The 12,127-nt window shown below is 46.9% G+C and overlaps 1 protein-coding gene across 1 annotated transcript in view; it reads left to right on the top strand.

Annotated features, from left to right (window-relative positions):
- Taok3 (TAO kinase 3) overlaps nt 1–12,127 on the top strand; it is a 142,411-nt gene that overhangs the window by 98,583 nt on the left and 31,701 nt on the right. Inside the window, exon 14 of the mRNA XM_051176516.1 lies at nt 7,381–7,515. Coding sequence (XP_051032473.1) covers nt 7,381–7,515 — 135 coding nt within the window. The remainder of the gene's footprint in view (nt 1–7,380; nt 7,516–12,127) is intronic.

Raw genomic sequence — 12,127 nt, forward strand, 5'->3', positions numbered from 1 at the left:
TTCTATACTTTCCATGTTCCCCTGGGATGATGGCCTATGAGAGAGAGAAGGATGCATAGCAAGGAAGAAGTTGACCCGGGGCACAGGCCCTCCAGACACCTTAGCGGCCTCTGTGCATGGCTCTGTCCCTCGGAGCTGTCCAAGGTGGGCAGAAGTAACCAGGTCGAGATGCTTCCTCCTGCTCTGCTTGCGTCATCGATTATGGGCAACAGAGAGGGCTGTGCACCAGCAGTACTCACTCACAGTGGGCTCCGCTCCCGTGTAAAACCACAGAGGCAGAAGAAATCAAGGCAGCAGGGGGCTGGAGAGATAGCTCAGCAGTTAAGAACTCTGGTGGCTCTTCAGAGGACATGCTTTCAATTCCCCGCACCCACGTGGAAGCTCATAACTGTAATTGCAATTCCAGGAGTTCTGACACCTTCGTACAGACACATGCAACAAAAACACCAATGCATATAAAGTAAAAAATAAAAAAATTTTTAAAAAATTACATCATGCACCAGGCGTGGCAGCAGAAGCCTGTCGTTCTCTGCCATCCCAGCATCTGAGAGGTTGAGACCATATGATCACAGGATCGAGTCCTGCCTGGCTGCACCTCAAAACTGAGCAAGGGCCCTGAGAGTGCCAGTGGCTGAGAGCACTGGATGATGGGTTTGGCTCCCAGAACCCCTCTGACAACTCACAGCCATCTGCAACTCCAGCTCCAGGGCATCACCCACCTCTTCTGGACTTCAAGGGCACTCTCACATACATAGTGCACACAAACCCCAGCAAGCAAACACACATAAGCAAAATTTAAATAGAATAAGACAGACAGCCTAGGATACAGCTCAGTAGTGGATGCTTGCCTTGCACGTGCAAGGTCCCGGGTTCAATCCCCAACACCGGAAAAAAAATTGCGTATGTCTTATAACACGTATGTGTATATGTATCAATCCAGCTCCAAGAAAATTGTAAATCCTCTTCTGGATCCTGAGGGTACCAGCACACACTTGGCACACACATGCATAAACACACTCCCACATGCACATAAATAAAAAAATGTTAATCCTTCAAACATCCCCATGTATGTAATATGCTAATTAATCTATTATCCCACGAGTAGAATGTAAATTTTCCCAATACCTGGAAGGGTGTCCCGGACAGTGTAGACACTGAACACGGACTGAGTGAGTGAGTAAATGACACATTCACAACCAGATACACAACCAGATGGCAGTCAGGGTTGTGGGGCACAAACCCAAGGGTTAGATAATCCCCAGTACTGCCTTTAAGGAGAGAGAGGGTTAACTGAGTAGAGTTTGTCTGCTAACACCTTAGAAGCCAATAACATGCTTGACACCAAAACATAAGAAAACCCTTACAGTCCAGCAGACGGAGTGTACAGTACCGCCGTCATTGGCGGAAAACAGATTCCCACTCTTGATCTTGGCCAGCAGGCCGAGAGGCGACCCTCCTGCCATCTTGGGAGGTGACCGTCTTACACGGCAGATGATCATCTTATCAGACTCAGGTTTTAAAAATTCCTATATGTGCATCGATGACAGCCTTGTTATTTATGTATGCACCTGTATTTGCATGCATGCAAATGGCTCTCAAGCTTACCACGGGACGTTAAAACTATGAATTCCAATACCTTTAACTATTTATAATACAATTGAAAAAACTCAAAATTTCGAAGGTGTTTTACTGACCCAAGAGAACATTTGTGCCACTTCAAGTAATTTATCGTTTCTTTAGTATGCCCTGCGCTTATGTTCTCTTAATCACTTTTTATATGCAAAGTCATGGATTTGCATATGGCTTCTCACCCATGTGTGTCACTACTATATTCTGTTCTGTTGTGTCCCATGCAGAACCTCAGTTTAAATGTGTGTGGTGTGTGTAGTCATGAGGCCAAACTCATTTCTGTGACATTCAGTGTGTGCGCCTGTGTCTGTATGTACATGTGCACACATTCCCTTCCACCGTGTGGGGCCCAGGGATAGAACTCAGGACACCAGGCTTAACAGCAAGCGCCTTTGCCTGCAGAGCCATCTCACCAGCCCTGTTGCCCTCTATGAAGACCTGAGAGCAGCGTTCCCCAGTTCTGCGGCAAGAAGAAAAGCCTTTTAGGGGCTAGGGTGTCCTGGGTACGTTCCACTGCCATGGCCTGTGGTTATTTCCGCAGTACAGATCGGGGCAGGTTCACTGCTGCTCCCTCTCACATGCAGCAAAGAGAAACGGGCAGAGTCATGGAGCAAGGGGCATCCGGCAGCCGTGGTTTGCCCTCAACCCTGCTCCCTACCATCTTCCCTCCCCAACTCTCCGGTTCCCCTTCCAACTCCATCCATCAGCCCCAGAAACCAGGCGTGGTGGCGCCCGGCACGCCTCTAATCCCAGTCTTGGGTAGGCTGAGGCCGGTGGATCTCTTGAGTTTGAAGCCAGCTTGGTTTACATATGGAGTTCCTTCCAGCCAGCCTGAACTACATAGAGAGATCCTGTTGGCCCTTCATCCACAGACAGGTCAGGGAGAGTGTCTACAGAGGCCCCCAGTCAGAGGAAAAGCTGCTGTGGGTCGCATGTGTCACATGTGTCACCATTTTGCAGCTTTCTGGTGCAACAGAGTAGCAGACTCCAATGAAAAATGAATTCTGTTAAATAACCCAAGGGAAGGCGTCATTTTCTCATAATCTCCTCAGACATGTCCTTCTAGACACAGACACGTGGCCATGAGGTGAAGCTTCCGTCTAAATGAAAGCAGTGTCTTAGGGATGCGGTTGTAGCTCCTTTGATGGAAAGCTTACCAGCAGGCAGGGGTCCCCAGGTTCCATCGCCAACATACACCTGTAGTCCTGGAGGGGGGCAGACAGGAGGTTCCCAGGGGTTTGCTGACCGGCCCATCCGAGTTCCAAGTTCAGTGAGAGACTGTGCCTCAAAAAACGAGGTTGGAAACAATAAAGGAAGACATTACTATTGACCTCTGGTCTCCACACTTGCACATGTGTGCACGCACACACACACACACACAGTAATGCCAGGACTTAAGTGTGTGCCTCTCGTATAATATATTTCACTCTATTATAGAAAAATGTAATTCTTTTTTAATAGGCCATCTTGTCACCTGCCTGTAATTTTAGTACTCAGGATGCTGAAGCAGGCGGATTGCAGATTCAAGCCAGCCTGAGCTACAAAGCAAGACCCCTACCAAAAAAAAATTTTTTAATCAACAATACAATTTAATGAAAAGCAAATTTATTACACTTGCCATAAGAGGGCACCGAGCGGGCAGCAGCTGGATCTCTGCCCACAGACTGACAACAGTTTTGTTTTTTTTTTTTTTTTTAATCTGAGGAAATACTTTGGTTGTGTTTTACAATGAACACACACATGTAGATTTTCCATGAACTTAAAATGGACCCCTGACGGCAAAGAATTTCAAGGGACTATTCCATGTGCCCTTGAGTAGTAGCATCTCATTACTTTTTATTTATTTAGCGTGTGTGTGTGTGTGTGTGTGTGTGTGTGTGTGTGTGTGTGTATGTGTGTGTGTGCGTGTGCGCGCACGCGCCACAGTGTGCCTGTAAAGGTCAGAGGACAACCCACGGGAGTCAGATAAATGCAAGTTTTGAGACTGGGTGGCAAATACCGCTACCTGCCGAGCCTGCCTCTCCAGCCCCCATGATGATATTTTAAAGGTGAATTGCCACCAGACACATATTTGGTCTTGGTAGAGTATAGCATGGGACTTGCTCTTGGTCTCATGGACACACTCTTAGAGATGCCAGCCCTCAGCTCCTCACGGGTGGATAGCAGGCTTTTACTGCTATTAAGTTAACTGACCCTCTCAGCGGCTACTTCTACATCATGCCCAGCCCAGAAATTGTGAGCACCAGCTACGGCCGGCGGTTAGACTCTGAGGGCCTGTGACCTGAAGGGACAATGAAGTTCAATGAAGGTGACTCATCACTGTTTAGGCTTCAGGTCCCAAGCCACATTCCCCTAATTTTTAAACAGCTCATTAAGCTGATTTGGGAACTTGGACCTTCCCTCCCCGTCACCCCCAATGAGATTGAATGTTTACAAATTTATTTCTTAGGCCTGGGAATATCATTCAGTCTTAAATCGAAGGGTTGCCCAAAAAAGACAAACTACAAGTAAGCCAGATAGGGTGGCCACCCCTTTAATCCCTGCACTCAGCAGAGACAAGCTGGGCTCTGTGAATCCCAGGTCAGCCAGGCTGCAGTATCGAGAACTCGTCTCCAAATAAGTAAACAAATAAAACATAAAAGAGGCGCAGGCACTTCCTGCTTGCTGCCGTGGAGGTGGGTGTGCCCGATGTTAGAATGGCTTGCAGCCCTACCATGTTGCCTCTTTCCTACTAGATCAGAGAGGGTGGCCTGGTGCCAAACTGCCCAGCAAATCTAAGCAAATCTAAGAAAACCAGTGCGGCCAGTGAGATGGCTCAGTGGGTGGGGGCACTTGCTGCCAGGCCTGATGGGGGACCTGAGTTCAGTCCCTGAGGCCCTCATTGTGGGAGGAGAGAGCCGACTGCTGAAGTTGCCCTCTGACCTCACACGTGACATAGCATATATGCGCACACACATACATGCACGCATACAAACGCACATACACAAACACACCACACACACACGCACAAACACACACATAAGTAAATGTAATTCTTTAAAAAGAGAAAAGAGTAAAGCAAAGGATCACATTATTAACTTTATCTGTTGTATTTAAAGTCAGTTAACATTTTGGACCTCAGGACAGCCTCCAAAGCAATACAGAGAAACCCTCTCTAGAAAAAAATAAATAATAAAAAAAAATTGGACCTCATCTTTGAACTAATTGCTAAAGTGATATCTTAACTAATTTTTTTCTTTTTCTGAGACAAGTCCTCACACTTTGTGAAACATTCTTAATATATACTTCAGTGGGTTATTTAATGTGTCAGTAATAACAAAAGTGATGTCAAGATTTTAGCTTTCTGAATGTATTCCAATTTCCATACATTTAACACATAAAAAAAAAAACATTAGGGGAAAAAAATCAGTGACTTTTAATTTGATAATCAGGGTTCTAAATCTAAAATATTCATAATTTTGCTTGTTGGGTTGGGGTTTTCTTGTTTGTTTGTTTTTTAGTTAGAGGCTTACTAATGTAGCCCAGGTTGTCTCCTTAGCCTCCTGAGTGCTGGGATTGTAGGCATATATCACCATGGCCTGGGTCCTAGTTCTTATTACATACAGTTGTGTGTGAATAGTTTTTGTTTTGTTTTGTGGTGTGAGCACTATGGTTTCCGGTGCCACTGGCTATCTTTGCAAGGGAAGTCACCACCCCTTAAAATATAACTGCTTCCACCGCTTACCCCAAGTTCTATTTTAATGGCTCTGCTTAATTCTCACCAAAATCATGGCTCAGGGCCCCAGACTGTGTCTCTTACGATGCTGATGTTGAAAAGCCGTCATGATTTTCTGAACCTGTTGAGTTGTGTAAGTTCAATTTTAGATGTGGTGTAGTTTCATTAGTAAACACATGATGATGAGATGAGGATCTAGCAAGAACCCTAGACTGTCTCCGTGTTACAAGTTCAAATCTCCTGGGAAGTAATACAAAATAATTTAGAATGATCCTGCAAGCTTTGCTTTGTTTTGTTTTTTGAGATGGGATTTCACTGTGTAGCCATGACTGTCCTGGAATTCACTCTGTAGACCTGGCTGGTGTCCAACTCACAGAGATCCACCTGCCTCTGCCTCCCCTCCCGAGTGCTGGGGTTAAAGGCATGTGCCACCACTGCCTGGCTGATCCTTCAAGCATTTTATTATAAATTTCAAAATACCTGTGCTAAAGATTTGTTTTAATTGTTTCAGGGGTGAGGAGAGGCTGTCACTGTGCTGCTCACAGTCACCCCAGACTTGCAATCCCTCCTGCCTCCCTAGTGCTTCGAGTGCATGTATCTGTTGGGGGATGGCGATGATTAACCTCACCCAGCTTAAGAAATCCATGGGTTTTTTTTTTTTTTCATTTATTTATTATCACAGCTTTTTACATCAAAACCTGGTTATAACAATTCATTTCCCTGAAAAAAATCTACACATTTTGATTGTTTTGAAAATTTCAGAGAAATTATATAGTTTTTGTGTTTTCTGGATCTCATCGATCCTTGCTTTGCAATGTGGGAAGGACAATTAAATGATTTTTAAAAATTTTCAGGTACTCCTGGAGAAAATGCAAACAAATGGTTTCTCCTAGAACCCTGGGGAATAAGAGATTGATTCCTCTTTTCCCATCTGAGCATGTGCTGTTTAAAAATCCCCCAATGTTGAACATAGTTTTGAGCTACAAATTGCCAGAATAGTGTTGGGGTGGGGGGTGTTTTTAATTTTCTAAAGGGTTAGCACTCCCAACTGACTGACTAGCCAGCTCATCTTACACAGAGGGGGCATGGTTCTCTGCAAACATTTTTCCTTTAAAAGCCATTTCGGTTGCATTTAAGGAACATCCATTACCATCCATCCAGGACATGTTTTTTTTTTTTTTTCCCCACGGGGTGTTAGAATGAGATTAATCATCTTTGGCCATCAAGAAAGCACAAGACTCGATTAAATCAGTCAAGGACATTAAATCCCAGTCTCGCTGAGTCTGCTGGCATACCGATGCCTGAGTTGAGGGACCATTTGTGAAAGTGTCATTTGGTTTGGAATTGTACGCCTGTCTCTTTAAATCTAAAAAAAAAAAAAAAAAAAAAAAAAAAAATCCTTTTAGAAGCTGTAGAGAGAAGGTGCTAGAACTGTGTACGATCATGACTGGAAAGCAGGATCCCTCAGTGACTGCCGAATCTTCCCAGCACAAGACAGAGAGGCAGCTCGCCACAAGCCTCCCCTGATCACCCCCACCCCCAGAAGAAGGATGACCCCGCCGACCAGCTCACAGATCCAATTCAATTGACAACGCAGCTCTTTCAAGGGAATGAGGCGGAGGCTCGCTTTTATGTTACAAGCCACCGGCATCCTCCCCGCCAGACATGGACATGACATTTTTAAAGGAATTATCTGGTCACCGCGTTTTAAGCAGACTGTGCTGAAGCGTCCGTCCGCGCCATTCTCTTTCCTCTCCCTTTTTGCTTTTGCATATATGTAATTCCGGAGGTAAAGGGGGGAAAAAAGCCTGCCAGGGAGTCAGAAGGCATCCCACGAGCGATCAGCTGACACTCCTAACCGAAGGCTGCAATGTGTTGCTTATTCATTTTATACCGTGGGAGCTGCGGGGACTAGCAGAGAGCTGAACTATGCATTTCAAACAGCGGTGCTTGTTCAGAAAGAGGGGTGAGAGAGAGGCAGCCGGCGAGGAAAGAGCGCAGCTGGACTTTCTCCTTCTCTTCATCCATTTCTGCAGGATCATGTATTCGTAAGGGATGAGGCGGGCCACGGCGATCCCAGGCCTGAGCCGCGGCCTACCCAGTCAGTTCAGAGCCAGGCCCTCCACTATCGGAACCGAGAGCGCTTTGCCACGATCAAATCCGCGTCTTTGGTAAGCTGATCCTGCTCTCCCCACCTTCCCTGCCTTCCCCTCCTCCCTGTCTGGCAGCCTCTGGCCCTCCCTGAGCCTCCCTCAGCTTCATGGATGGGAGGAAAAGCAGCCAAGGATGTTGTCTCCCTCCAAATAATTTTATTCATTTTAGGGGGGAAAAATCTGTTGGCATAGCAACCTGATCTCAGATATTTAGCATTGTCTATAGCATAGGAAAAAAAAACCTTTGTGTGTGTGTGTGTGTGTGTGTGTGTGTGCTGTAGATGCAAAATATAAGGCTTTGGGATGAGTTGCTGGCATGATCAATTTTTTTTTAAGGCGATCTGTGTTCTAATCAAAATAAATAATACTAAAAATATTTTTTCAAGGCATGGATGTGTGCAGGGCACTATGCTTTTTTTTATATAGGTGCATGTGTGTCTATGTTATACACACATCAAAAGGTAAAACAATTTTTAAATATATATATATATATATACATATATATATATGGTTGCCAGCTACCAGCTGTAATTGTAGAAAAATCAGACACTTGCTTCCCAGGGACAGTCCACTGGTTCGTTCTGGTTCATTCATTTATTTATTGCAATGGTGGTAGTGGCCCAGCTTCCCCCATTTAACCCTTGAAGAATTTCCTGAGAGCCATAAAGCGGAGGGCTTTGTAGGGGAGGCTGGAAGCAGCCGAGGGAGCAGAGGGCTGTCGGATTCCTCAGCATTTCTACTATTGCAAATGTGATTGCCGGGTGCCCTTGTAGTAGCAAAAGGGGTGTGCGCAGGAAGACTTAGTTTTCATGCCTCCTCCCCTTGGCCCTCCACGCGTGCGCGCTCACACACACACACACACACACACACACACACACACACACACAGTCTCTCTCCCCATTTCATCCTCAGCATTGGAACTCTCTGCTTTTCCACCCGAATCTCACTTCTCAGGAAGGAAAATTATTGAAATATTAGTTGTTTTGCCCAAATGAATGTTAGAGGTCACATGAGCGGGAAGAGTTACTGTACACTGCTTGGCCGTTACATCCAGAACCCATGATGACATCATCCGAGGCCGACCCAGAAATAATCATTTTTTCTTGTCCTATTTTTCAAACCTGATTTCTACTTTTATCCCCCACCCCACCAAGTCCGTTTTTTTTTTTTTTGTTTTGTTTTTGTTTTTGTTTTTGTTTTTTTAAGGCTCCAGTGATGTCTGGGATTCAGAAGGAATTATAATCTTAGAAATAGCAAATAGAAGGAAAATGGAGCCGAGGCCAGCAGTCTATTGCTCATGCCTACTCCATGTCAGAAAAAGAAAGAAAGAAAACCACACAGTTTAATGTAGTCATAAGGAATCCCACTCCCGAGTTCTTTTATGTTGAAGTTCCCCGTAACCTCTTTAATGGGCAGTTTTTCATCTGAAAGGAACACCCTGCCGTGTGACGGGGGTCTCAAAATGTCCACCGTGTGGCTGCCAGTGCCTGGTAAGCATCTCCAAAAGCACGCCTGTGAGTCCGGCAGAACATGGTGGGGCCGTCAGTAGTTGCCTCCGTGCCACAATGTCTGACAGGAAAACTGTGACCGCTCACCCCAGGCTCCTGCGGGGCTCGTCCCTTTAACCCCCACCTGCTTGAGAAGAGAAGCCTTGGGGAGCCCTAGCAGCAGGGGCAAGCACTGCAGGGAGGCGGACCCTAGCCCCAGCAGGTCCCCCATTGCGGGGCAGGCTCTCTCCTCTCCCTCAGGCCACGCCCTCCTTCCCACATCATATATTCATGACTCTCCCCTCCCGCCCTTCGTTACTACAGCCTTGCCGGAACAGTCTCCTGCCGGCCTCTGAAAACTCCCTCCGGGCGCTCAGTGTGGGCTTCAGCCAGCACAGCCGCCTTCTCAGTGGCAAATAGAAGCTGCTTCCCTGCCAGGCCACCTCAGGCTGTGGGCACAGCCCTCAGAAGCCTCCCTGGATCCTACAGGCTTCAGAGTAACCCTCCCACACCCCCCCCACCCTACCCCCACTCCCCAGCCCTTTGCAAGGAACTGCTGGGTTCCATTCCTCTGGTGGACTTCTGATTTGTCGAAAGGTCTCTGCTCCAATCCTGATTTGGAGACCCAGAGGCCTGGGTTTGGGTGGGGTGGCAGCTGGCACTCTGGGCACAGAGACCAGGGGAACAGCCTCTCCAGACGGGATACCTTCAGAGTCTTGATGGTATCCGTGGAAGTTCTTCTGAGTACCGGTAAATTTTGAGAGAGAAAAATAAATGAATGAAGGGAAGAATGGGCTATGGCATTGGATGGTTGCATGTGGGGCGGTCTAACCATTGGCATGGCTATTTTCATGTATATTATCAAGTAATTCAATCCTGCACCCCACCACATGACCTCAAACTCTCAACCCAAGGACTGCCCAAGAAAGAAGTGTGTGATTTTAGAAAATGGATCACACGTCCTATTCTTTTTTTTTTTTTTTGGATCCCAGGTCAAGTGAAGAGGACTATGGTGGTGTAAACAGCATTTAATTAAGCGCAGGGTAACAGGACAGTGGGGGTTGCTATCATCGGTAGTCAAACTGACAGTTGACGGCAATACTAGATTGATTGGTTGATGTGTCAACCATTTGTTCTTTGGCTGGTTTGGATGGGACCCCTTCTCCATGGTTTTCCTTCTAGTAGAGTTGCTGGAGAGCCAAGGAGAGGTCTGGAGGTGATGGGCAAAGAGTACAGAAATACACAAACTCACCTTTCCATTATGAGCTCAATACATGTCGAGAATATTCTTCACTTGACTTGCAAACTTAACACCAACAGTTGCCACTTCTTGGATGTGTCTCACGAACGCACCTTTTCCATGCAAACCTAATGGAGGCCCTAGCTGGACACTGCCTCCTCTCAGTAGAGCTCTCTGTGTTGTGTCTCTGAATGAAGTGTGTGATGGCCATGGGCTATAGGCTCTTGCTACGGGGCCTGTGGTTATCTGGGCACCTTAAACCAGAGTGTTCCAGGTTCTGCACGCTGCTGCTCTGTTGCCTGTGGGACAAAAGGAAAGCCTTGGTGGCGCTTCAGAACAAGGCTCTGTCATTAGAGCCTCCACGAGCGGCCTTCAGTGGCCTCGTGTAGACCTAGGAAATGGAAGAGGGCATCATGGCATCTGGCTTTCTCTACCATCTCTGCAGAAGTGTGGCTTGAGTCGGTCTGTTGCATAGAGGAAAATCTGTCATTCTTCAGGACTGTCTCTGAGTCCTTGGCCCTTTGAGGTGAACCTTCCTTGAGTCTTGCTGCCAGCGAACAGAATGCCCAGTGTCTGCGTTCTGTGACTGGGCCATGAGAGCGATTCTGGCTGTTTTGACATTTGATGTCACTTCTTCAAGTGGTGTGATGTTCTGGGTCCCCGGCAGTTTCCGTAGTAGATGGTGACATAAAGAGAATCAAGGTCATGGGTGTCTACCGATGGCTCATTCGTTGCTTCCTAAAGGAAGTGTTGGCGGGAAGAAATAGTCTGGCTGCATGAGCAAGTTCGTAACGGATCTCACATTAAGGAGTGAGCATGAGATGAAAAACACGGAAAGAAAACTGTCATTCTGTCCCTGAGGTACAGGTTCTAGTTCCTGGCCTTATAAGATTGAGAAGAAAAATTCCTAAGAGGTGGGGGTGGGCGGTGTGCATTTGGAGTTTTTGTAGCGCCGTCTAACCGTTGAACTCAACCGTGTGACATCTGAATGAGTATGGTCCATAAGAAGAAAAAGGTTACCACGTCAGCAGGGACCCAGAGCTAGGTGTTTGAAAATGTCTCCTGCAGAATAGTGCACCAGAGGACGTGTGGCCAGTACACTGGGAATCCTGGGACTGGGGAGCCGACTCAGTCTGTGAGGATCAGATTCCCAGCACCCATGAGACTGTGCATCTCCAGCCCCGGTTCTTGGGCAGGGGTGGGGCAAGGCAGAGGCAAGAGCAGGAACGGGCAGATCCCTGTAGCTCACTGGCCAGTCAGCCTAGCTGAATTAATGAGTTCATCCTCCCAAGATAAGGTGGAGGACATTGAGAAGGACACCTAAATGTTGGCCTCTGGCCAACCTGTGCACACCCACACTAACATGTACATATCACACATGCGTGTGCACACATGAACCTGCCTCCTGAACTTGCTAGGATATTTGCCAGTTTCTTTCACCCATGCTGCCTGTCAATCAATATGCTCAACCCACATGGCCGCTCACTCAGTAAACACATAGTCAAATGAGTGAATGAGTGAGTGAATGAATGACGTCTCCGCAGCCTCTGCTCCATGAGGGTTTGGATTGAGAAGTTTGCATTTTATCTGGGTGTGGTAGTGCACCCCACCTGTGATGTTGCCATATGGCAAACAGAGTCAGGAAAAGCTGAGTTCAAGGCCAGCCTGGGCTACATAACGAGATCCTAGCTCCCTCCTTTAAGAACAATGAGACAAGTGTGCGTGTTGAGAGAGAGAGAATAGAAATCTCCGATCTCTCTCACCCTTCCCTTGGGTGCCCTGTGTCAGGGTGCCCTGTGAGGTCTCTGCAGCCAGCATGAGGGGCGTACTGTAGTCTCTCTGAGAACTTGCTGACTGTTCTTTGCTGCTCAGCACTGAGGTGACCACTCCCACTAAAAGCACT

Source organism: Phodopus roborovskii, unplaced genomic scaffold (assembly GCF_943737965.1).
Source record: "Phodopus roborovskii unplaced genomic scaffold, PHOROB, whole genome shotgun sequence".
Classification (NCBI taxonomy): Eukaryota; Metazoa; Chordata; class Mammalia; order Rodentia; family Cricetidae; genus Phodopus; species Phodopus roborovskii.